This window comes from Taudactylus pleione, unplaced genomic scaffold (assembly GCF_031769625.1).
Source record: "Taudactylus pleione unplaced genomic scaffold, aTauple2 ptg000186l, whole genome shotgun sequence".
Taxonomy (NCBI): Eukaryota; Metazoa; Chordata; class Amphibia; order Anura; family Myobatrachidae; genus Taudactylus; species Taudactylus pleione.
Window position 1 is genome coordinate 8,677,045 of NW_028284588.1, and position 27,404 is coordinate 8,704,448.

The 27,404-nt window shown below is 43.9% G+C and overlaps 1 protein-coding gene across 1 annotated transcript in view; it reads left to right on the top strand.

Moving 5' to 3' along the window:
• Positions 1 to 27,404, top strand: part of NFX1 (nuclear transcription factor, X-box binding 1) — a 107,122-nt gene that overhangs the window by 9,454 nt on the left and 70,264 nt on the right. The window contains exon 3 of the mRNA XM_088476297.1: positions 7,788 to 7,949. Within this exon, the coding sequence (XP_088332423.1) occupies positions 7,788 to 7,949 (162 nt within the window). The remainder of the gene's footprint in view (positions 1 to 7,787; positions 7,950 to 27,404) is intronic.

Consider the following 27,404-nt stretch of genomic DNA (forward strand, 5'->3'; position numbering starts at 1 on the left):
GTCAAAGATACTTTCGGAAGCACAGTGTTTTAGAAACACGATGCTTAGTAAATACACCCCTTAGATTATAAGGTTTAGAGGCAGGGAGGGATTTACAGGATTATTTTAGCATCACCACACCACGGGTGAATCTAACTTTGTATTTTATTATTACTTAGCCCAGCGATGGGCACCAAGCCTGTATTTGCGATGCACAGCTCCTTCCTGCTTTGTTTTCTTTGTTTTGTTTGTTATAGCTTGTAGTGCTTGTTTTAAAATGTCTACTAGTATAGTATTGACTATGTTGATTTAAATGTATTTATTTTAACCCATCACTGATATTAACGTGTGGCCCTTCTGAAAGTTACAGTGCCAATGTAACCTCTGAAGAGTATCATGTTGCCTATCACTAACTTAGTCAAGGCCAACTGAAACAACATTTTTAAATTGATTAAGTGAATTTGTCTTTTGCTCATTTGTGTAGGTGACTGTAAAGAGGACTTATCCTATGTGAATCAATGATGCTATGTTTAGTGATGCAAACAATGGGCGAGTATCTAAAATCCGTATTGTAGCGAGCATACTCTCATTGGTGCTGACCCTGAAGCACATGTTCAGCACATGCTTGGCAAAAACCCCAGCTGACTCCTAATCCACCCTTCTGTATAAATGCCAGGCGAAATAACCATTGGCCACGTTGGTTTTAAGATTGTTATTCTACCAGCTTGCATTTTTAACTGGGAAGAAACTGCATCGCCTTTTGGACACCCAGGCATATATTTACTAAAGTTTGATTTTACATTCAATTTTATGGTCGATTTAAATCGACTGAAATGAATCAAATCAACATTAGTTTTAACTGTCAAAATCCCACATTTACTAAGATTTGATTTTGAATTCGATTTCAAAATCGAATGTGTGTCAATTTTGAACAGTTTTTTTTTCATAAATCAACCTATAAAATCGAAAATAAAATTGAATAGAATTAAAAATCGTCAAACACTTACTTATGTATTCCTATTGGACAAAACATATCGCATGCAAGAAGCTACTGTGGTTGCTCTAATTCTGGTTTGCGTAAATCTCTGATGGTGGGGTGTCTGTGCAGAACAGGTCCTGCATTGTCGCACATTGTGCCCCCTAAGCTGCATCCTCTCACCGTCTGGGGGCAGGGAACCCAGGGTAGTTGGAGCCATGTGCAGTGCAGTGCATCCATCTCTAAATGTTTTTATCAATTTCAGTCATCTAATTTGGACCTTTACAGTATTATTAATATCTGGCCTGTTTCATTGGCGGAGGCTATGGTGATTGCAGCTGTGACTGTGCATGTTGAGGATGTGCAAAATTATAAAAAAAAAAATGACCACAAAGATTTGAGGAAAAATGACCTCACGGAAAGGGTAGTGGACCAATGGAATGGCCTCCCATCAGCAGTGGTAGAGGCTAATACAGTAGAGCAATTTAAACATGTTTGGGATGGGCACAAGAATGTCCTTATGAAGTACTAAGGATCAAAAAAGGTTGAGGTTACCAAAAGGTTAAAAAAAAAAAAAAAAAGGGCAGACTAGATGGGCCAAATGGTTATCTGCCGTCAACTTCTATGTTAATGTAAGTGCTGGGAGCGACATCTCTTAGACTTTGGTGCATGCGCAGTGCGAATAATCATGCGCAATTTACCAATAATTGTTCAATTGCAAAAACCTCAGCATTGCATCCGTCATCTCTACTTTTATAGGCATCATGATGAAAGTTTAGAGAGTAGAATACCGTTTAGAAGCTAAAATTGCCTGTCTGCTATTAGTCTATTATTTTGGGGTCTTTTTGCCCTTTAATGAATCTCTGATTTGCAAAATCATATGAAAATTGAGTACTAATACACTAAAAACCCAAAATCGAACTTTAGTAAATATACCCCCCAGGGCGTTGATGGTGGAAGTGTGTGTACTACTTACTCAGACCGGCTAGAGGGGCCTGGGTCAGTAGCACATCAGGCAAGGAGAGACCGGAGACTACTGCTGCAGCAGTCTCTCTCCCCAGCCCAGCAGGAGATGTTACTGTGTGCAGGGCTGCGGAGGGTCCAGGTAAGCTGCTGCCTCTGAGAAACAGCAACCATCTCTCTCTCCCTCCAGGTGTTACCTGGGGTGACTGTTCTGACTGATGGCTCTCTAGGAAGATCTGATCCATGGCTGAGAGGGTCATATCCACCCCCCTTACCAGCGTGGACTTCAAAAATAATAATTAATTTGAGAGGGGCGTGGCTGCGACGGCTCAGTTGGGCCATGTCCTCTTTACCTGGGCCTGTCAAAGCTCTTGATGGCCCTGCGGACACGTGATGATGCAGATAGTGTTCTGGTCACAATCAAAGCCAAGGGCTCAATACTGTGAGGTTACAATGCTAACCCGTTTTGACAACTAACCAATGTAAATAAATAAATAAAAATACATAATGTCATTTTCTGTGAACCAGTTGCTCATCTTCCTTTACCAGTCTCTAGCATATAATATAGATTTTCAAGTACTGGAACAGTTCTTTTGTCATCTTGTAAACTATTGTAACCTTTTAATAAAGCAGATGGGGCTAATTAGTTGCCAGGTACACAATTTTATATAAAAGCACAGAATGCAATTATGTTCATTGATTACAAAACTGGAAATGTTAGTTTTCTTGGTATAGGCAAAAATAAATGGTGCATCAATTGCATTTTCTCTGTGTAGATTTAATTTGGTCATATTGCCACTTTATAAGGTACATTTTTACAAAATGTTAAGCAGAATAATACACAGTATACTGCACAAAGAAATTAATTTATCCCTTGTATTCACCCCTTTTCTCCGGTACCTAATCCTCACATCAACATAAGGGCTTGCCACACAGGCATAGTGTAAAGTGTAGACAAAACTACCCTGTCCTTGCTTTAACAAAGCACTTGAAGCGAATTCAGAAATGTGTGCCAATCTTATGGTGCATACACAAGGTCAGACTTGCTAGATGAACGATTTTACCAACGATCTCATGAACGATTTCTGACAGTATTTAAATTAATAAAATCGTCCAAATTTGACTTCAAACACAGTCTATTTCAGATATCGTTATCTGACGTGGGCGCGCGCATCGTTCGTCGATGCATGCTCTACATGTCAAAGATATGAACGATTTAATGATTTTTACAAATGTTATCGTTCATATCTTCCAGAAAATCTGACCGTGTGTGCCCTCCCTTAGATGCAGCATAGTGTACATAAAGTCTTACCCAGGCTGTACTGATGTCACACATGCGTTTGTTTGTGAGAATGTAGTATAATTCTGATGCACAGATATCTGATTGGTATACATTCCAAAAGTTATGTCCGGGATGCAGTCATAATACCGACAGTCGGGATGCCGGCGCGGTATCCCAACACCTGTCAGAATCCTGGCGCTGGCGTTCCTACGGTAAGTACTGGGCTTAGGGGGGGAGGTGTTAGGCACTAAGGGGGGAGGGTTAGGTTTAGGCAACTGGAAGAGAGGGTTAGTAGTAGGGAGAGGGCAAGGGTTAAGATACTGACCAACAGGTGTTGGTATCCTAATCCTGTCGAGATTCTGGCTGCTGGCATCCCGTACCAACCCTTGTGTCCATATATTGTACAAAACCTTCCATTTTACAGTGCCCTGATCTCACAGTGCATTTGAATTATAGATAGACCTAATGCTTCAAGATTTTTTTAGCCTCATCTGTTCACCATATTTTTATTCTTTTTCCTTATTGGCTACTAAGCATGCTCAGGTCTTGACCACTTCTTTTAAGCCCCTGCATATAAATGTGAATGCTCTTATTGCTCTAGCTGTGTGAGCAAGTTATTCATTGCCTACAAATTGTCAACTTACGTTCAGTTTTTCTTAGCAGTGACATCTGAGTTGTAATTACATTGCTGCTTGTTACTGAGGTTTGCCAAGCCCTGCATGGGAAGCAGAGGGGCGGGAGATTAAAGTGCTAGGTGATTACAGAAATCTGTGCAGCACTTGTGAGACGCCAATCAGCAGTACATTGATGTGTTGCCAGGGAATGCCATATGCAATAATTGTCATGGAAGGTGCCTCAGTGTAAGTGCTCATGGTTAGGACTAGTAACCCCACACTATGAATTTGTTTTAATAGAAACATGCAAGTTGTGATATTTTTTATGTGCATTTATTTGAAAAGTTGTGTCAAAGAGGAATACTTTACAGGGATATCGTATTGTATATTTATTTCACTAATACTGGTTTTTATGTATTAGGGCACACTGGTTAACATTTTAATAATTTTCCTTCCTGTAAAGTAAAACCGGTGAAACGTACAGTATTTTGGACGCTGAATTCAAATCTTTTATAATTTTTCTATCAGGCATAGTTTTTGAGAAACAGAATTTTTTTTCGCCAATATGGCTATTATTACATATAAAATATGTATAAATTTACCTTTTTAAAATGAAAAAGCGTACAAATTTTGGTTATATTTAGCTGCAGAGACATATTTACTTCAGTGTCCAGCAGAAGTCTGCCCGCATGGACGGGCTCCACTTTCCTTGGTACCACTTTTCCATGTCGAAGATATCCTGATGAAATCGCTCGCTGTGTTCATCACCGATTCCCCAATGATTTTCCGGGAATAAAGTCTGTGGGAGTCCTAAAAGTGAATTTTTAGACTGATATTGCATCCAAAATCAATGAAGTCAGAAGGTTGTTTACAACATCACGGTAGTTTTCTGATTTGTGATTTCTCAAAAATTCCTTACAAATTCTCTTAAAAGACAACCGTGCAGATTTTTCATGTCTTTTTTTAAGCTCTGAATTTCTTACCTCGAAGCAGTTCCCTGAATTGAGGTCCTACAAAAATACCCTCCTCTATTTTTGCCTCACTGACTTTGGGGATTTATTCCTCACATAGGTGAATCCACGTCCGGTTTTATCCATAGCATTGCCAAAATTCTTAATCAGCCCAAACTTAATGTGCAACGGAGGCAGATACATTTTCTTCGGATCAACAAGATCATTGTCTGAATTTTTCTTCCCTGGAGTCAGTGAAGTTTGTTTTGGCCACACTTTCTTGATATAATGTTTTCCAGTCGTGTTTATACAGGCTTCTAGTGAGTGATTTATCTTGGCTCTAGCCTTTAATAATTATTCTCTTTGATTATTATCAATAATTAGGAATTGATTATAATCCATTAAACAAACTACGAAAATAGCTATGTTTGCTACTATTTTGGTTCCAAATTATCTAAATCTGGAACAAAAAAACAATGGGTGAAAAAATCTCAAACCATATTTGAATTAAGCATAAAAAGTTTATAAGAATCAGGTATTTTTTTATGTAGGGCAAAATCTTTGTTAACCAGTGGGCAGCGGTTGCACTACATTTACAATAGATCCATGACTTCTATATCACAGTATTAACAGTATAGACTCAATCAATAAACCCAACATCTAATCATGACTAGACTGCAAATGTCTAAAAACACACTGAGCACTGGCTCTAGAGCAGTCTCTTGGCAGACATTGCAGTGGGAAGCCACAATGGAACTGCCAACAGCCACTCGCTTGGATCCTTGCCAGGCAAAGGGCAGAAAGTCATTGGAGAAGACATGGGTCTGATTGGACAATCCAGCAGCCCAATCTGACAGCTAATTTGCTGAAATTTCTTTACATTATGATCTCACATTATTAACTGGAATAACTTGTACTGCCATCACTGCCTGATGCAATCAGGTGTGAGTCCTATAAGTGTTTATTGGCTGGACTGAAGCAAAGCATGGTATTAAATGGGTGGGATATATTAGGCAGCAACTGAACACTCAGTTCTTCAAGTTTGTTTTGGAAGCAGGGAAAATGGGCAAATGCAAGGATCTGAGCAATTTAAAAAAAAAAAAAAAAGGCCAAATTGTGAAGGCTAGACATCTGGGTCAGAAATAACCAAAATGGCAGGTCTTGTGCCTCAATGGGTCATAGCTGTTTTGGTTTTACCAGTGGGACTAACACAATATTAGACAGATGGTTTGAATGTTATGGTTGATCGGTGTGTGTATATTTATATGTGATAGAGCAACTTTATTCTTTGGGCAGGACACAGATTTGTCACTTTCAGGAGTTAAAATTGCAAACACAATTTACCATCTATGCCCACCTGCTGAAATAGAAATAAAAGTTTAAGGTTTGCATTTGGTAATTTTTTTCAGACAATTTCTTTGTGAAACCAATCATTATGTTCCCAAGTCCTGTAATATAAGTTTTGTGCATCCCAACTCAAGCCATAATAGTTCTTTCAGGTAATTAGCAGTAGTTGTGGTATAGAATTTTATATGGGGGCGATTGAGCCTGCTGACCATGCCGGGTGCCCGATGGAGCAATTCAATTGTTGCTCCGTTCGGGCGCGAAGAGCCGCTGGCATTTCTGCTCGCCCACTCCTGAGGAGGTGCGCAGAAATGTGTACGAAAAGTCCATGGTTTGAGCGCCCTAAACAGGACTTTATATGGGTTTAGCCACTACAGGTGGCTAAACCCTGTGAAATTGGGCACGACAGACGCAAAACTATTTTATTGCTACATTGGGCGCCCATTAATTATCGTGGTGCTCAAAACAATTGAATTGTCCCCTATAAGTAATCTGGGACAATAATTGTGATGTGAGCAGTAGATATGGAAAAGAAGCTTAGCATACCAAATGCAAAGGAGTCATTAGCGTATTTCTGTGTGCAGCCTTATTAATACTAAATTAGGGTTTATACTGACACTATCATCCCGCCCCGGCTTCGTACGGGTGCCTTTTCATCTCTCCACAGCCCCCTGCGTGTCCTAACAACCTACACCATCTCACCGCAGTCCTCTGCTCCTTACCACAACCCGCCTCCCTGCTTCTCACTCCTGTCCCCTGCATCTCACCAGAGTTGCCACAACCCCCACTGCTGCTGCCCTGCAGCTGACTGGGACCTGGACACTGGGATGTGCTAGGAAGGGCAGGGCATTTGTATTGCATCTACAACAAGCATTATCAGCAGCATGTCCTCCCCGTGGCTGGGGCACCTGTGCATATTTCTGCAGCCTCCATGCGCCCCCCTCCCCAGCTGCCGAACATGGCGATGAGCAATGTCCTCTTTGCACAATGTACCCTGTACTTTCTGGGCTTCCTATTGAGCTTCCTCACCATGGTGCACCTGTCTGAGAACAGCACTGACTTCCAGGGGAGGTGCCTCCTATTCACCGAGGGCATGTGGCTGAGCGGGAACATCACGCTGGAGAGGGAGCACTTCACGGTGGAGTGGTGGCCGGACTCCGCCTGCAGGTTCAGAATCGGGATGGACATCTGAATCCAATTGGTTACTAACCATAGATGTTTTAGTTCCGATGGTAGTGTTTGTACCATTTAATGGTGGTGGTTCAATTTTTTTGTCACCATCGAATAGAAATAATTTTGTGTTCCGATGGTTGGTGGTTTTTATTAAATTCCTGGTACCTATTTCACCATGACTCCTTCCTGGCTACTTTGACTATATATGGGCATCTTCATGGGTTCGTTGGAGGCTATCACTCTGCCTCAGACGTGGCCCTGCTCACTCACTGGCTCCCTCCCTCTCTAGGCTGCTACTAAGCAACAGGGCACATTGCTATCTCTGACTCTCAATTTGCTCAGGAGGGTGTGAGGAGAAATCGCTTGTCGGACTAAACAGAGCGCCGAATTGAATAGCTCCAGGAGCTTCTTTCCGGTGCTATCCACAGCACTCTGAATTGAATTCCCCCCAATGTTTGTTTAGCTTTGCTCAAATGTTAAGCCACCCTTTTTTTTTTTTTTTTCAGGGTCTCTGATTGAACAGCTGACAGCTGAGAAATATGAGTGCATGGTTTGCTGTGAAGTGGTCCGAGTTATGGCCCCAGTCTGGAGCTGTCAGAGCTGCTACCATGTTTTTCACCTTAACTGCATCAAAAAATGGGCCCGGTCTCCTGCATCACAAGCTGAAGGTCAGTACTTTATTATGAGGAGTGTGTGTAGGTAACATTCACTAACAAGATGACTTAAATGGGATGGCTAAAATTCAAAAGAATAAAGGAGAGCAGAACAAAAATAAAAAATGTTACAGGGATAGAAACCTGAACAACATAGAGGGCAGTTCTATTGAACGCGATGTGAATAGCACCAGGAATGAGTTCCAGCTATTTCATTGTTTCCCCCGCGCCTGGCACTTAGTCGAAACACATAAACACGCAGTTTAAGAAGCGCTTACCGGCATCTCCTGAGTTCTGGCCGCGATGTTGTTAATGCAGCGCTAAGCAGAAAACGGTAACAAGGCCGGAACTTTAATCCGATTTCTGCTCAGGAGGGTGTGAGAAGAAATCCTTTAGTTGGGTTAACAGCACGGTCAATTGAACAGCTCTGGGAACCCCTTCCCGTCACAATTCACATCGCGCTCAAATGATTTGCCCCCATACAGCTTATTTTTTTTAAATTCTTATATTTGAATATTTTGTATACAAATAGACCAGTGCATTTCACAGATTACTGAACCTAAAATGTAAATTACATTTTGTACCATATGTCAGTTTCCCCCTCTAATACTATAATAAGTAATCCAACATACTTCAAGGGCTGCACATTATCCTTCACTTCAAGAGTGAAAAAACAGCCCAACAAAAACCTTACACAACAACAACAAAAATCTGGCGCTGCACCTATTAGGACAGATATGATGGAAAATACTTTCTACAATAAATATAAGATGTTCAGACTGCAGCCCATTTGACAACAGGTGGCAATATATAACACCAAAAAATAGAAAGAAAGGGGAAAGTAAATAGGCGCTGTCTTATGTCCAATAATTTATTAACAAAAAATTGTTTATATATTAGAATGAATCACATATAGAATACACATATCACATATAACCTACAAAACATATAAAATATACCAATTGGTCAATAAATTATCTAATATATAAAAAGACAAAAATAAAAGAATAAAAAAGCATAGGTGGGTATTCCGTTCAGTATGAACTGTCTGTTCCAAGGGTATTTTGCAATATGATACTCTTGTATCTATTCAATGATGGTACTGTTATAAATTTGTATCCCTTTGTGTATATATATATACACTTCCACTGCTGAATTGTTTGAACTAAGAAACAGTCTCTATCCCACTGGGAGATGCACTAAAAAATATATCCATATGCGGGTGTTAATTGTCTTTTCGAAAAATTACCACACATATATGGGACATTAGGAATAGTGTCTTAGTATATATCAGGCTCCTGTTAAGATTAATACGGCAATAAATGGCTCCAAAAATCTTTTCTACAGTTTGCTCGTAGGTGTCTAGAATATATTGGTCCCACAGGAGTGTCACCCAATGGGCTCGCAGATATTTAAATCAATCCTGGTGTCACTTATCCACAGCGGTGTGTAAAACTACTGATATACAGAAGCAAAAACAAAGTTGGTCTCACCGCTGTTGTTTTTCCCCCTTCTCCGAGTATGGAACATATAGCTCAGTCGGCGTGGGGTAAGGCGTCTTTTTCCTGCACCGTATTCTGGTCTGTGGTACCAAGTAGAGCATGTAGTCCAATGTAATAAAAGACCGAATGGAGCCGGATAATTGTGACTCACTCAGCGTGGGATAGGGCGTCCGTCACTCCTGCCGCCGTGGTCTGGTTTCTGTCCCAGTAACGTACAGCCCAGGGTGGATATGTAATAGAAGTGACCGGTCAGCATAGAGCAGGTAGCAGCATATTGCAGGTGAAAAAAAGGAATGTAATGAGTCTCTACGAGTTTCTCCGCCTCCAAAAAATCTCAGCGGCTTCCTCAGGAGACAATGATGACACCAGGATTGATTTAAATATCTGTGAGCTCAATCTTAACAGGAGCCTGATATATACTAAGACACAATTCCTAATGTCCCATATATGTGTGGTAATTTTTCTAAAAGACAATTAACACCCGCATATGGATATATTTTTTAGTGCATCTCCCAGTGGGATAGAGACTGTTTCTTAGTACAAACAATTCAGCGGTGGAAGTGCTGTGTGTATGTATGTATGTATATATATATATGTGTGTGTGTGTATATATATATATATATATTTATATATTACACACACACACAAAGGGATTCAAATTTATAACAGTACCATCATTGAATAGATACAAGAGTATCATATTGCAAAATACTCTTGGAACAGACAGTTCATACTGAACGGAATACCGACCTATGCTTTTTTTATTCTTTTCATCCTTTAATTTTTGTCTTTTTATATATTAGATCATTTATTGACCAATTGGTATATTTTATATGTTTTGTAGATTATATGTGATGTGTATTCTATATGTGATTCATTCTAATATATAAACAATTTTTTGTTAATAAATTATTGGACACAAGACAGCGCCTATTTACTTTCCTCTTTCCAACAAAAACCTTGCCAAACACATCGCCCCTCCCACATGCCCTTCATTTTCTCCAAAGTACCATCACATGCCACTCAGACATCCTACATGCCTTGCAATAAAATAATCCCTCATGCCTTTTAGACCACCTCTCACTTAGACGTCCCCATATGCCCTTTTCATGCCACTCAGCCTCCTCGCCTGTTTCTCATATACCACTCAGATTTACCCATGTGCCTCTGTCATGCCATGAGACTTCCGGATATATAGCTCCGATCTACCCACATGCCCTCAACTTGCCACTCACACTTCCCCACTCGCCTCACAGCAGGAGAATATGTGAATACACTGCACTCACAAAACAGTGAATGTCAGATTGGGAGCATACAACTGGGTGCAACAATTGAAAGCTAGCAGAGCCACTGGTTGCCAACAGTCCAGCTCTTTCCCACCACTGCTCTAATATCTAACATTATGTGTACATTTGCTATGCAGTTTGGATTAGTCTTTTACTGCAGCAAGTGCTACAGTATGCTTCAAGGGTATTACTGATAGAAAGTCTGTTCTACCACAATCAAACTTATTGTGATCACCATTCGACCCACCCCAGCTTTGTACGGGAGCAATTTCATCTCGCCACAGCCCCCTGCATCCCATAGCAACTTACGCCATGTCACCACAGTCCCCTGCATCCCACAACAGCCCCCTGCATCACACCATAGGCCTCCGCATCTCACCACAACCCCCTGCTTCTCACTCCTGCCCCCTGCATCTCACCAGTATCAACACAAACCCCACTGCTGCTGTCCTTCAGCTGTCTGTGGCCCGGCCACTGGGATGTGCTGGAAAGGGCAGGAGGATCATGGATGATAGATTTGTATTGCAGCTACTGTAAGCATTATTAGCTGCATGTCCCCGGGGCTAGAGTACCTGTGCATATTTCCGCAGCCTCCATGCGCACACCCTCCTAACTGCCAAACAGGGCAATGAGCAATGTCCTCTTTGCACAATGTACCCCGATTTTCTGAGCTTCCTGTTGAGATTCTGACTTCAATGGGAGGTGTCTCCTCTTCACCAATGTCGTGTGGCTTAGCAGGAACATCACACTGGAGAGGGAGCACTTCACAGTGAAGTGGTGGCCGGAGTCCATCTGCATGTTCAGGGTAGGGATGGACATCTGAAGCCGATGGTTATTAACAGTCAATGTTTTTGTACCGATTGTAGTGTTTTTTCCATTTGATGGTTGTGGTCCACTGTTTGAAAATCATTTGTTGTTTCGATGGTTGTTTTTATTAAATTCATGATAATTATGCCACTCCTGACTCCTTCCTGGCTACTGTGACTGTATCAGGGCATCTTAATGGATTTGTGTCCCTGCATGTCCCTGATGATACATCCAGGTGCTATCATCACATATTGCAATGCGAACATAGGCGGTAATGTCATGCCCATATCGCACTGCAATAGCGATCATTAATAAATGGGGGCCTTATAGCATACTCATAGTATGTTATGACAGCATTGCACGACCATTGCTGGACCTTTGCAGTAATGACCATTATTGCCTGTACTGGAATCTATTTAAACTTTGTCAGGTGGATTTAAGGGTCAGGCCACCCCTAGGCACAACATTATTGCCATGAAAATAAATATAAACATTTTGTGTTGCCTCCAGTAATATAACAATATAATATATAAGTATGTGGTATGTGACTTAAATACATTACTTTACATATGCAATATTTAAATTCCAATAAGGGTAAATTATAATCAGTGGTGCCAGAGCCACGAGACAGGGATTCGTGCTTCAGCATCTCTGGTGGCCAAAGCCTTCACCGGAGACTCTCATGTCAGCTCTGTGTAGCTACAGAACTGCCCAGCAGTGACGGGCATCAACAGGCTGTGCTGTCACTGCCTATCACAACTTCATGTCACTGCCACTTCATGGTGTGTGCGGGGCCAGCTGGTCAGAATCCTATGGCTCCCGAGTCCTGACAGGAGGTCAGCAATCAGGTAGGCGACAACCGCAACCTCACCCCATTGTCCCACTGCAAATCTCTCCCCACAGTGCTAAATAATAAAAGGGCCAGTTTCTCCGATGTAGGGGGCAGCCTGCTGTGGTGCCCCTAGGCACATGCCTAGTGGGAATCCGCCACTGAACTTAGTAGGAAATGTATACACCTCCACACCCAAGCATGCAAATCTCCCTTCAGTAAGGGGAGGAGAGTTCAAGTGTCCTTTCGGAAAGTTTATTGCTGCTGGTGTCACAACACACACCTTCATGACATGACAAAAAAATGAAGCTGAAGTGTTACATGTGCCCATTCCTTCATTGTTGTGGATGAATAGCAGCTTTAGATACTGTATTAAAAAGTGTATCTAACTGCAAGTACCTTTTTAACATGTTTATTCATTTGTAGTATTTAAAAAGAGCTAATATAATGGCTTTGAGCTGACAGAATGTTTATCCTGAACTGCAGTCATTGAACATTGAATTGCTGTCAATGTAAAGATCCTTGATCTTCATGTGGTGTATTGTCTAGTGTGATACCACTTTGCACATGCCCAGCACTTGGATGGATGGAGGTGATCCAATGTAGGGATATTGAGGTAAGGGCATGCATTTGCACAATTGCGAATAAATGCAGACCACAAAAAAGATGCATATAGTCCTTACATAGTTGTATTGTTTGTGGCTGGTTGGGGCAGGTGCAAACAACGGATGATGACTGCTCCCAGCACTAGAGAACTGTGAATGTCTGCTGAAGCTGATTGGTGAATTCTTCCTCAGGAATATAATGCTTTTGTGCTTTTTATTTTATTTTTTTTCTTTCGTACACTAGACAGGATTTTCTTTACAGCTGTATTAGATACATTTTAGTAGTATTGTTGATGCCAAATATTGAATATGTATGTTACAGATGAGAGAAATGGTTAAAAACAAGTGGGATATAAAATGTGTTTCTTGTAGAGGCTTAGAAGGTGTGATCATACAATGCTTCCAGATTAATAAAACATAGAGAGATCTTTGAAAAGAAAATATTGCCAGTGGCCATTTAGGTGCACATACATCATCACCTGCCTATCATTTGTATCAGCAAAAGTTCCACTGCAATGGTGAAAAAAATGTAAGTTTCCTCTACAAGCATCTGTTCAAATTACACAGTGGCTAAGCTACAGCCGTGTTGTAGTCTCACCACTTATTAGTATATCTGGTAATGTGGTGTAGTTCTTCTTAATATCCTGCTACATCTCTTTGTCATACTTTACAAGACAGCTGTAGTTTTCCTGTTACGTCTGCTGCTTCCCCATGCTGTCCAACTCCATATCACCGCAGGAGAATTTGCCTAGCTAATAGTAGTACATAGATCAGAAGCAGCACCCAGCATGTTTTCTGTGTTTACACTCATGATATTTCATGACCTTACAATACATTAATCATTATAGGACAGAAGGCATTCATGCTTGTCATCCTGTAGCATTTAAGTAGTAGTGTGAACAGTAACCTACCTGCAACTTCAGATGCATAAAATCCAGTGTCAGGCTTTGTCAGAAAATATATTAATCATATTTAGCATTGAGGATTTGTTTTGTAAGACAAGTACAAAATGAGAGCCCTATTCTTTTGAAACAGTTAAGGCCCCCATACACGGTGCCTTTTGCATACGATGTGATATCGTATGCAATCATCCTTGAAATTTCTCCGACAGTTGAAGTGAACGAAGTGCAGCAAAAGCTGCACAATGTTCACCCAATCGATTATGCAAATCATTATATTGTGAACAATCTGACACAGATGCATGTAGCACAGACCAGGGAGATACCGTTCTACATGCATCTGTGTGATTGACACAGAGCACGAACGGGTCTGTGCTGCTGTGTATTTCAATGACACAGATTCACGCACGGACCAGGAAATCCGTGCTACTTGCATCTGTGTCATTGCAAAAAAAGCAACCAGCCCTGGGCTTTTAGTGACCCAGTGCTGGGTGTGCTTAAATTCAGGGGACAAACGACGTAGGGGTCCCCCGTACTGAAGCACAACCAGCACCGGGTTAGTCAGGACCAGCCCTGGTTGCCAAAATACGGGGGATAAACGACGTAGGGGTGGGTCCCCTGTATTCTGCGCAACCAGCACTGGGCTCTGATCTGGTCCTGGTTCTGGAAATACAGTGGAAAAAAATGAGTAGGGTCCCCCTGTATTTACCAGAACCAGCACCGGACTTTTTCTAGGGGGGAGCCATTTCACCGGGCCCCCCAGCCGCAGCATCCGCCCTGACCGCTAGTCAGCCCAGGCCGGGGATCCCTGGGGAGCTGGGATCCCCCCCAATAAAGGGGTCCCCCTCTCAGGGCACTCCAGGCCCAGGCTGATAGCCCGGGGCTATCTCCTGCACCCCTGGACGGTGAGTACCGGGTTGATTATGTGGTGTAGTGTAAATATAGAATAGCAAACATGGGCCCTCATTCAGAGCCCCTCGCTATTTGCGGTCGTTCGTTCTAAAACAAGGGGTGGCTATTCAAATGAACGGTTCGCTAATTGCGGTCTGTTCACGCCTCTAAGTCTGAACAAGCAAGCAAAATTTGCGGTTGTAATTTTGAAAAATACGCCCCCTTGCCGCTCGCACCATACGTCATGTCCGCTATTTATTAGATTAATCGAGTACATCGAACAGCGTATGAACTGCTCGCTATTCTTGTGGCTGGTTTTTTCAACCGCTATTTTGCGAGCAGTTCGGAGTAAAAATAAACCAAGTGACGTGGTCAATGACGCTGCTGTATTAATTATGCACTCCCTTAAAACGCCCGTTTTGACCTTTAAGCACGCCTGCGTTCGAATTCCACACCCCCGTTTTCAAGCACCTTCCCCTGTTACCACCCACATACGCCTCCTTCTGTCACTCAAAATAGCAGGCATTCGCTATATAGCGAACAAACGATTTTCGGCCGCACTGACTGGTTCGCGCATGCGCAGATGTGCGAACATCGGTCAGAACGAACGAGCGGCCGCTTACGAGCGGCTCTGAATCAGGGCCATTGTCTTTACAAGTAGAACTGCAGCTCACGGACCCGTTTGTGCTCCGTCAATGACACAGATGCAAGTAGCACGGATCTCCCTGGTCCGTGCTACATGCATCTCTATCGTGTACGATGTGACAAACTGCATACGGTGTATGTCACATCGTACACTATAGATTGTAATCTTACGGTTTACCCGTAAGATCTATGATCCAACTAGACTACAGCGGGGACGCGCATCGGCAACGTAATGGTGCATAAACGACACACGATGTGCACGATTGATCGTTTACTCTGGTAAAATGTAGTCTATACAAAATGTTGGTGGAGATTTTGTGTTTATGGATAAAAATATATATGACAATGTAATAGATGCTGAGTCATTCCACAATAACTGAGCCAAATTATTATTACTGTTAAACATTGAGTTTCCCAAATTATATTTCACTCTATATACTTAGGGCCAAACCTAATTAGCCACTATAAGGCATTATTGCATGTTAAATACCAAAACAAATTCAACCAATTCAATTACCCGACCAGTTAAGGCTCGTTAAATTCTGTATTGGTGTTAATGCATTTTTCTCCTTCATCCAGTGTCCCCTGGAGCCTCAGTACAATGGGGTTTGGGAGTGTGTTAACCGGGAGCTGGCACCTTTAAATAAAAAACTACTGGTATCTAGCTTCTTCCCCTCTATACCCCCCCCCCCCCCCCACCAGGTCAGTCTAAAAAAGGTGCCCTGGGAGCTGGACGTAAGCCTCCTTCGGGCTCTGAAAAGTTGATCTCTATCAGCATGAGGACAGATAGGCAGCCTACTGCCCCTGCCTGTCTGCGCCGAGGGAGCTGCCGGGGAGACCTCACCGCTGCTGCATGCGGTTTGCGCTGAGGTCTTCTGCTACAGAGATCTGTGCCCAAACACGCGCTGCATGCAGTGCACGTCGCGGGACCCCGTCGCACATGCCAGCAGCACAGGCAGGGCTAAGGTTAGTGTTCCCTGGCTCTCTGGTTAGCAGAGGAGCCAGGACAACTGTTTAGGCGGGCATACACCGTGCGCTCTGCTAGCGCTGAGAGCGCTATAGTGGGGGGGGGGGGGGAGCCTTAGTCTCCCTTCTGCTCCTGCCTCCCAGAAGCCTCAGCGCTTACAGAAGGATGCTGGTGGCCTTTTTACATGCACTACAGGGAGAGAGCTGTGTCAGGAGTCAGGCTAGTACTCTGTGTATCAGCACTTGCTTTTTATTCTTATTATCAGCACTATTCTGTTAGCGCTGCAAAGATCATAGTTTATCTCCCTCTGTGCCCCTTTCAGCAGGGTCTCTGTGGGTGTGATTGTATAATCTGTTATTGCAGTTTTTCTGTCCTTTTCTCTGTGTGTGGGTGGGTGTGGTGTCTGTGCTATAGACATGTCTACCAAGGTGTCTAAAGCTGCCCAAAAGTCTTTTTTTCTTGCAAGACTTGTGGTGAAAAATTCACACAGGGACAGTCTAATAATTCCTTACTGTGTGATAAATGTGTGTCTATGCCTCAAAATACTGATCTTGTAGTTCAGCCTATGTGGTCTGATCAATTGTCATCAGTTATATAAAATCTGTCATCAGAGCTGGAAGCAGCTCGCAAGGACAGGGAGAGGCTGAGACAGACAGCAGCTGAACCAGTTTGGGCTCGCTCTCTGGCCAGATCTGTTGAGGGACTTACAAAAGCAATGTCCCAGGCTCTACCTGCTTCTTCTCCTGCTCAGGTCCTTAGTAAGAGATTGATTCATAACCCCTTACGCTGGGATGAATCAGAGGATGAGGAGTTGCAGGACCCTGAATAGGGCGAGGCTCAGAAAGAGGAAACTTTAATTCCTGAGGACCCCGAACCTGCATCTCAGGGCGTGGATGCTTTAATTACAGCAGTACGCCAGGTGTTACATGTAGAGGATTTAGAGGTTACTGAAAAACCATCTATTTTCGGTAAAAGATTTAAACAGTCTGTTACTTTTCCAGCATCGGAAGAGCTGGATGAGATTCTTTCTTCCGCATGGAAACACCCTGAAAAAAAATTTCAAGCTTCTAAGAAATATCTGTCTTATTACCAGTCAGTAACCCGTCTTTCCAAGAAAATGGTGCTTCCGAAGCCTGGCGCGGTTTCCCTAAAGGAAACCTCGGATAGAAAGATGGAACACATTAAAATCCTAATATACAGTTGCAGGGGTTTTGATGCGTCCAGCACTAGTTAGTTGTTGGGTAAATAAGGCCATTGAAGCCTGGGCGCTGCACCTGGCAGAGGGGATTAAGACAGGTACGCAAACTGACGACTTAATTCAGTTAGCCGAACAGATCGCAGAGTCTGCTGCTTTCCTCGGAGAAGCGTCTAAGGACATTTGTAATCTATCCGCCAGATCTTCAGCATTAGCTATATCTGCTAGAAGGGCTCTGTGGCTGCGTCAATGGCAAGCAGGTGCAGAGTCCAAGAGAGTGGTAGAGGCCCTTCCTTTTACTGGGGAGTTACTTTTCGGAGCGGAGTTAGATAAGTGGATCTCGCAAGCTACAGGTGGGAAATCCACTTGCCTACCATCGGCAGCTCCTCCTCCTACTAGAAGACCTTTAGGAGGTCCCTCCTTTCGGTCCTTTCGTGCCTGGAAGAGTTAGAGGGCGTTCCAGAGGAGGTCCGGCCTTCTCCAGAGGTTCCAGAGGCCGAGGTAGAGCTTCGGCATTAGCCGCCTCCTACACTCAGCAGGACAAGGCAGCTGCCAAGCCTGCGCATGACGTCCTTCCTTCTCATTTGGGGGATCCCAGGTTGGGGCGCGCCTTTTACGTTTCAAGGAGATTTGGATCTAGTCTTGCCAGGACGCCTGGGTCAGGGACATCATTATTCACGGTCTGAAATTGGACTTTAGGGTCCAACCTCCTTTTCGTTTTTTCAAAACCGGTTTACCTCTGGTTGCAGAAAAACGAGGAGAAATTCAGGAGGCAATACAAAAGCTGTTATTGTCTCAGGTAATAGTGAATGTTCCGACCAACCAGAGAGGGTTTTATTCCAGCCTGTTTGTGGTGCCCAAACCGGACGGCTCCTCGAGACCCATACTTAATCTCAAGGATTTAAACCCTCACCTTCAAGTTTTCAAATTCAAGATGGAATCTCTCTAATCCGTTATAGCGGGTCTCGACAGGAACGAGTTTCTGGTGTCCTTAGACATAAAGGATGCTTATCTCCACATCCCCATCTGGCCCCCCCCATCAGGCTCATTCGTTTTGCAGTCCTAGACTCGCATTTTCAATTCCAGGCCCTACCTTTCGGACTTCGTCAGCTCCAAGAGTATTCACAAAAGTTTTTATTTAATATCTTAATCCTGATCTGAGAAAAGTTAAGGTTTTTGTGTGCTCATAAGTGCCAACATTTGTGGATTTTTGACATTTTCAAATTCTTATAAGTTAAATTATACATGATAAAAAATGGCGCTAATAGTTTAGTAAATCAATTTAGTGAAATATAAATGTGTCCTTAATTACAACTAATATTTAGCATGTACGTTTTGTAGACCTACATTATAGAGTGCCAGATTACACAAGGAATGCAGTGTTATAAAAAAAACAGGCAGAAAACAGATATGCAAAGTGCATTGGGGATTTCAAAAAATAATATATGTAACTTGTACAGTAATAAGGCGCTTACTTTGTGCCAGTGGCAAAAATGTCCACCATATACAGTTCCCTGCCCTTTACAACATGCCTCATAGCCCCATGCCCACCATACACAGTTTGTGCCCAGCTGCCTATGTCCTTTTAAACTGGGTACACAGTCCATATGTAGGCAATATGTCATCCAATCCAGCAGATTGGGCCAACACATCGTCAAAATCAGCTAATGTGTACACACTACTGACGACCAAGTGCGCTCCCGTTTGGTCGTCAGTGACATAGTCAGGTCGGCCCTACATGCATCTTAATCTGACAATGCGACTGACGACCCCATGCAGTGGTGCAAACATGTCGGGCACTGGATCGTGTAATGTGTACCGCCTGCCCGATATATTGACCTGTCGGTGGAGCGGTCGTTCGTTGCATCGCTGGGTACACACAGCATTAAGTGTGTACCTAGCTTAGCACTTCATCCTTGAACCTGTTCTCATTACTTACATTTCTTGCACACCAGCTGCACTCTACACCTCCTCCTTGGGCTCTGACCCTGGACTCGTCTTCCGTTGTTTTTGTTACTACAGAAAGCCTAGCATAGTTATCTGTGCCAACGCTACAAGGTACTGGTTTCAGCTCATGCTGAATATTTCCATTGCACCCTTGCATCAGTGGCTGTATAGTTGTAGTGCTATTTGTTACATGTCTACTGTATTGTACTTTACTGTTATACCTTGTACTGTATTATTATTGTTTTTGCCCTCTGTACGACCCTGCGGACCACTTGTGGTGCCCTATAAATAAAGTTTAGTAATAATAATAACTGATTTTTCAGACATTGCCATACTCACAATATACAGCTCTGCATAGCATAACTGCCTCCTGGTCCTCTGTCTTTTTGTCCCTATTTGCAGCCTGTGCTTAATTTAGCTGCCTCACATTCACCAAAGTCCCAAAACACCTTATTCCCAGCATAATAGCCTCATGGTCCATCACAATCGCATCTCCCCTATGTGCAAACGCGTATGCTTCAGTGACCAAGCCAGCTCAACTTACTAATGTTTCATGAGCAAGGGAGACTAAAATGTTGTCAAGGGGGAAACTTCTAGTTAAAAACCTTAAAGCAAAGGGCAACTGATAACACATGCTTGGAGTATGTACTTCTGTTATCTGTGCATTAACTTAAAAATCATTACAAAACGGGTTATATGGGAACTGCCAGTTTCACTTAAAAATACATTTAAAAAAAAATGGTCTGACTGTACAATACAGATCAGAGTATCTTAAGGTGCATATCCACTACCCAGTTACACAGACCTATTGAACGATAACGACATCGATATCATTCAATCGCTCGTTAATTGAGCACAAATTGGGCAGCAAAATGTCGGCAACGACCAGCGATGCACGTTCATGCTGGTCGTTGCCGGCATCGATCATTGCCCGAACATGCTAGTCAACCTGACGATATAGTCAGGTTGACCATGTTCTGGGATGAGGGAGGGTGCCCACACTGAATGATATATCGTTCAGTGTGGGCATAGTAAACGACTGAACAATAACGATATCGTTATCGTTCAGTCTTTTCATTGCTGGGTAGTAGATACCCGCCTTTACTGTAGTTTGGTTGTAGAGCATAAACCTTTTCTCATGTCCGGCAGCGTATGTTTGCCAGTTCCATGGTGTAAAGGGCAGTAGAGGAAGCTTATACGGTCCGATTACTTATCTTTCTTCATAGTCTCCACAAATGGAGAAGTGCATATGTGGCATAATATTAGAGACATTTTCAGCCCAGAGTGCTGGTTTCCCCATCTTCCTTTGGCAGCATACAGAATTGGTTTACACTAATGGAGGTACAGATCGTTCCGTGTGTACCCAGCAACGACTTGAAAGATACCTTTCAAAGGTCTTTCAGTGAAGTCAACCTGCCACATCTCTGAACAGGCAAAGTTGACGATATTGTCCAAGATTGGCCTGCATTTACGAACGATCATAGATATCGTTATCGTTCATGCGGGAACGCGCATCGTTGGTTGTTCACTGCATAAAAATTAACGATTTATCGTTCATAGATATTGTACCGTGTACACACCTTTACCCTCCTTTAGAGCTAGTACAGGGAAAAAAAACGTCAGGAGGGTATTTATTGCCACAGGTGTGGGTTTTTTTTTTTTATTTAATTTTCGCATACCTGTTTCCTGGAGTGTGTTACCAGGAGCAGTTTAGACTGGATAGATTTGTCTCCTGATGCTTGTGTGTGAGTACTTTCGGGAGTACTAAACGGGGAGGGATGTAACAGTACTTGCCTTGTGTAAAAGTGATGCCTCTGCTCGGATCTTGCATCCTATGCTTTGTTACTGCTAGAAAAAAAGGGCTTTTTACTTCTCTCTGCATTGTGGATCTGAGCATGATAATGTCACACTTGTACAGAGGATGCTGGGAGTGCTCGTTTTGACTGCTAAAATGTATTCCACAAGCAGAAACTGGCAACTTGGAGTTCTACGTTCCGACTGCTTTGTATTCAGTCTGCAGCAGCTCTTGCAAATCTCCTCAGCCTTAAGTACTATGGAGTGGAAACAGACCCAAACAGGGACAGGCTGAGCCCCAGGCACTATATTACGTTTTTGGTTTTTTTTGGCATTTATATAGGTCTGAGACTAATGCAATGACCCATGAGTCAGCTGAAAAATCTGAAAAGAAGTTAAAAACCTTTAATTGTGCAATTTGGCACCAGAAGTTCCCTGAAAATGAAATGTTGCTCTAATTGCAGTGCTAATGAGCAGAGGCAGTCACCCTCACACACTGAAGCTTATTAAATGAAAATAGCATGTGCTAATACCTTTTGCTACTAAAAACGATATGGATCAATTGCAATTCAAAAGATCATGGTCATTAGTCAGCGTTGACTCTGAAGAAGGGGAATCAGGTGTGTAGCATGTGGAATCTAATGCAACTGAATTGTCTGAGGGTTCAGACTCAGAAGAGTACAATTTTAATGTGGATATATAGGCGATTTGTTGAGAGATGTCAATAAAATAATGGATAGTGATGAGTCAAAAGAAATTCGTACCGGACGCATTGTTTCAGTTGTCGAAGGAAAAGTCCCCAGTATTGTACCATAAGAGTTATTAAAGGGATCATTGAGTAAAGCTATACACCAGGGGTTCCCAACCAACATCCTCAAGGCACACTAACAGTCCAGGTTTTAAGGATAGCCATACTTGAGCACAGATGACTTATTAGTACCTCAGTTATTTTGATTTAACCATCTGTGCTTAAGCATGGATATCACTAAAACCAGGACTGTTGGTGTGCCTTGAGGACCGGGGTTGGGAATAACTGCTATACACACTATAAAGATTATCTGTACAATCTGGCTGGTTGGAAAAAATATTTGTGTGTGTTTTCCTGTCTTTGTGAACAAATGGTCGATTTGTCATTTGCTTCCACGCATTTACCAGATTTTAGTTCCAGCCGGCCAGATTGTGACAGATAATCATATAGTGTGTATCTAGCTTTAGAGTGGAACACCCAAGACCATGGACTCCTCAGCATTAACAGGCTAATTCGTATGTACCCCATCTCTACTGAAGAGACTAAACTCTGGGACACACTTCCAGAAGTGGATACAGCAATAGCTGGACTGTTCAAGAAAACCGCTATTCCCCTGGAAGATGCAAACACATTCAATTATGTGATGGTAGTGGTAAGTTGCTGGAGAAGTCACAACATTAACGTATATATGGACTAGCAGACACGGTCTGAGTCTCTAACAGGTAGAGACGAAAGATAAGAAGCTGTGGTGGTAAAGAGTGCAAGGAGAAGAGAGCCCTTTCCAAGAGCTTACAATCTGTAAGAGGTGGGTAAACAGTTGGAGGGTCCACAGGGGCTCCATGACCTATATCTGTCGGTCTTGCATGCTAATAACCTCCTTTATGGATAAAGTGAACAGGCTCCCATGGAGAAGTATCCCTTTTTTTTTTTTTTTTTTGCTCTGCCGACCCCTACCGGTCCTCAGTAAATTCTCTAGCAAACTAGCTACACTATATTCTCATGGCCAGAGTGTGTGCCTCTCCTAATTTTGTCAATCAAACAAAGTTTGTTTACATTGAACATGGAATTCTCTATCTGTAAAAGGTGGGCTGGTAGGCTATACTAAAAAGGTGTCTTATGGGAACTATTAAAGCTAGGAAGAATGCATTTGGCGAGTGTGATCCTTCCATAGAAGGGGGGTCAAACGAGAGAGATCTTGCTGACCATCATGGGAGGAAGTGACCAGGGTAGAGTTGGCAGTGGTCTGAGGAGAAGCGTAGAGGTTAGGTAGGAATGTGGATAGAGTTGAGGTTGGATATGTAGGTAGTTTATAGGAGTGATAAAAGTCTTTATTAGTAAGGGTGAGTAATTTGAACTGGGTTCTGAGGTGCATAGATAGCCATTGAAATAGGTTGCTGAGAGGGGAGGCAGATGCAGAGGACGATAAGATGAGCACTAGTTGTAATAATATATTGGAGAGTGGAGAAGTGTCATATAGGGATGCCAGAAAGGAGATGGTAACTAGTCATGTAGTTAAGACGGGAGATAAGTGCATGGATAAGGGTTTTCTTCTTCGGGGTCCATGGGGTCCACAGCTGATACGTTGGGGTATAAATCCCGGTCACCAAACAGTTAAAACAAACGAGCTTTCTGCTCCCAGGATGCATCGGGTCTCTCACTCATATACCCCGCCTCTGGCCTCAGGTAGCCAGTTATTTCCTTTTGGTGGTTTCACCACAAAGACAGTGGGGACTGCAGGAGCAGTCCCGCAGATGAGTAACGTAAAGAAAAAAAGAGAGAGTTACCTCTCCATCCGGTGGGTGGTCTGAGCTGTCATGGAGGCAGCCTTGCATCTGACTGGAGACGGACCGGCCACCTGCTGCAGCTACCCCCTCCGGCGCCGCAACGCTGTTAGTGTCTTCGGCAGGGGCTCTGAGCCCTGGACTGCATCCGGATCAAGGGGATGACAGGTAAGGGGGGTTTTCGTTGCCCGCTGACGCCGAGCCCTCATGGCGCTCCGGCCTTCGGCAGAGGGACTGCACGGAGGTCAGCTGCAGTCGGGAGGACATACAGCTTGTCTCCTACACTAGACCGCCGGGATATGACTAGCTCCTGACAAGCCGGGGGTTGTTTGGCGGAGGCCATGTCAGTTTACCGGGCAGGTCCAAGCAGCATAGGGGAGGTTCGCTTTCCCTGACTGCCCCTCCCCCAATCCACACGCTAGCCAGTCACTGTCTCAGTGTTGTGGGTTGTCCCACCCAGCCTCTCCTATATGAGCAAGCCAGATACACTTTACAGGTGCTCTCACATGCTGCTCGCTTGGAGGCTGGACAGTCTCCCTATATACCTCTCCTACTGCTGGACAGGTTTTTACAGAGCTCTATCCTACTATGCCTAGGGCTAAATTGTAGTAGCAAGAGCAAAGAATTGCATATTGCTCGCAGAGTGTTTATGTATTGCATGTGATTGATGTTTGTTGAGTACTGTCTTTTTTGAATAATTGTCAGTCCTTTAACCTTTCACTGTTGTATTTTCCCCTCATCCCTCAGCTGCAGGTGTGTGGGTTGGGGGTAGAGATCAGCACATGTGCTCTCGGAACCTTGGCATGATTAGTTAATATGTCAAAGGAATCTGAGGGTCAGGGGGTAAGTGCCCCTTTGCTGATATCCTGTGTAGCCTGCAGAGCAGGTTTATTCTCACAGGATTTTGTACAAAATGGACTATCTGGGAACTTTTTTAGGCAGTCACCACATCAGTCAAGTTTACCCATTACGGGGCTTCCTTTTCCCAGGTTATGGCCCAGGTGGCGGAGAGTTTGGCTGCCCCTGCACCCCCGGTTTGGGGTTTTCCTCAGCAGATGCATCCCCCTATGGTTATGCCCTCTGTTTCCATCCTGGATGGACCTTTTGGTTCTGGTAGAGGTATGGCGTCATATTCGGGGTTTTTCAACCGCCACAGGCCACCAAACCAAAACAGACAAAGTCTAGTTCGGCCTCCCATACTGGTGGGTATTCTAGTACATCCTCTGAGGAGGAGTAGGCACAAGATTCCTCTCAGGAGTCTAGCTCCGAAGAGGGTGAAGATCACTTTCCGGTGGCCGATGTCCATTTTTTGATCAGGGCGGTCAAGTCAGTGTTAAATATTGAGGAAGGGGATCCTCCACATAGGAAAGCACCTCTGTTTAAACTCCAGAAAGTGGTTAAGGCAGAGTTCCCTAAGTCAGAACTTATGGGGAAGCATGGGTCTGTCCGGATAAGAAAATACAACCCTCCAAAAGAGTGGCACTGTTGTACCATTTTCCATCAGAAGAATGTGCGAAATGGGAGACTCCACCTTCTCTTGATGCGCATGCAGCGGCGGTCTCACTGAAGGAAGCCACGGATAGAAGACTGGAGGGTTGCCTTAAATCAATTTTTTCTCTTTCAGGAACAGCCACTCGTCCAGCTATGGCCACCGCTTGGGGAATCAATTACGGGAGGGGTTTTACTCCGACCTATTCTTGATTCAGAAACCAAATGGGTCATACCAGCCCATTCTAAATTTGAAAGGGCTCAACAAATTTGTTCGAGCCCCCGGGTTCCGTATGGAAACATTACGGTCAATTGTGTTGGTCATGGAACATATGGTGCCCTTGGTACTATATGGTGTCCTTGGATATACAGGATGCCTACCTCCACATACCAATCACACGGACCCATCAACAATTTCTTCGGTTTGCTGTAGGGGGAGAGCATTTTCAGTTTCAGGCCCTACCATTTGGCCTGTCCACGGCTCCCCGGGTGTTCACCAAGGTGATGGCAGTAATGATGGCATGCCTCAGACGCCAGGGTGTCAGAATTTTGCCATACTTGGACGATCTCCTATTGCTAGGTCAGTCCTCCACAGCAGTTACAGGATCATTTGGGACTGATGGTGTCCTGTCTGTACAGTCACGGCTGGATTATAAACTGGAAGAAATCATCACCCCTTCCAGTACAGCAGATGTGTCACTTAGGGGCAAGATTGGACTCCTTAGCGCAGAGGATATATCTGTCAGAGGAGAAGATTCTTGCTCTGCAATTGCGGATACGCAGATTGCTTCACAACAGACAAATATCTGTTCAGTCAGCTATGCAGGTGCTGGGGTCAATGGTGTCCACATTCAGTATGGTGGAGTACGCTCAGTTTCACTCCAGACCACTTGAGCAGTTAATCCTGTCACGCTGGAACAAGGATTACCGCATGATCAAGTCCCAGATACTACGTCTCTCTCCAGAAGTACGATTATCCCTGTTGTGGAGGTTACAGACAAGGCATCTCAGACAGGGCCGTCCCTTTTGGGTGTCGGATTGGACATTACTCATGACTGATGCCAGTCTTCGGGGCTGGGGGGCGATGACGGGATCACACGTCTTCCAAGGAAGGTGGATAGAGGCGGAAAGCCAGCTACCCATAAATATCCTAACTAAGAGCAATACTCAAAGCTTTAGTTCAGGCTCAGGAATTTTTGAAGGGCAGACCTGTGCAAATACAGTCCGACAATCGCACCGCGGTAGCCTACCTAAATCATCAAGGAGGCACAAGGAGTCGTGCTGCCTTGACAGAAGTGTCAAGGGTCGTGGTGTGGGCAGAGCATCACCTCCCCACAATATCTGCCGTGTTTATTCCGGGAGTCCTGAACTGGGAGGCGGATTTTCTCAGTTGGCAGGAGATAAGTGCAGGAGAATGGGCCCTGCATCCACAAGTTTTTCAAAAACTGGTGGACAAATGGGGTCTACCAGAGATAGACCTCATGGCATCAAGAGGGAACAACAAGGTTCCCAGGTACGGATCTTGGACAAGGGATTCAAGAGCCAAGTTTGTAGATGCACTGACTGTAAGATGGCGGTACAGGCTAGCATATCTGTTTCCCCCGTTTGCTCTTCTCCCCAGAATCGTCAGAAAGATCAAGCAAGAGGGCAGTACGGTGATATTAATAGCTCCAGCATGGCCGAGACGTCATTGGTTCACCAACCTACAGTCTCTCTCCGTGGATACTCCATGGTCCCTTCCATTGAGACCGGATCTGTTAGTACAGGGTCCTTGCTGGTACCCGGATCTTCATCGGTTATCTTTGACGGCATGGCTCTTGAGGCCTCGGTCTTGAGGAAGAAAAAGTTTTCTGAGGCTGTGATACAGACGATGCTGAAGGCACGTAAGCCGTCCTCTGCTCGTATTTACTATAGAATTTGGCATGCATTCTTTCAGTGGTGTGAACTGAGGGCCTGATTCAGACCCGCTCGTGAGCGCTATGCGCTCGCAAGCGGGTCGATGGTGGCCCAGTGCGCATGCGCGAGACCCGGATAGCGACGGGCAAACTGTTGCTCCGGGTCTCGTACCAAAGGGGGCGTGCTGTCG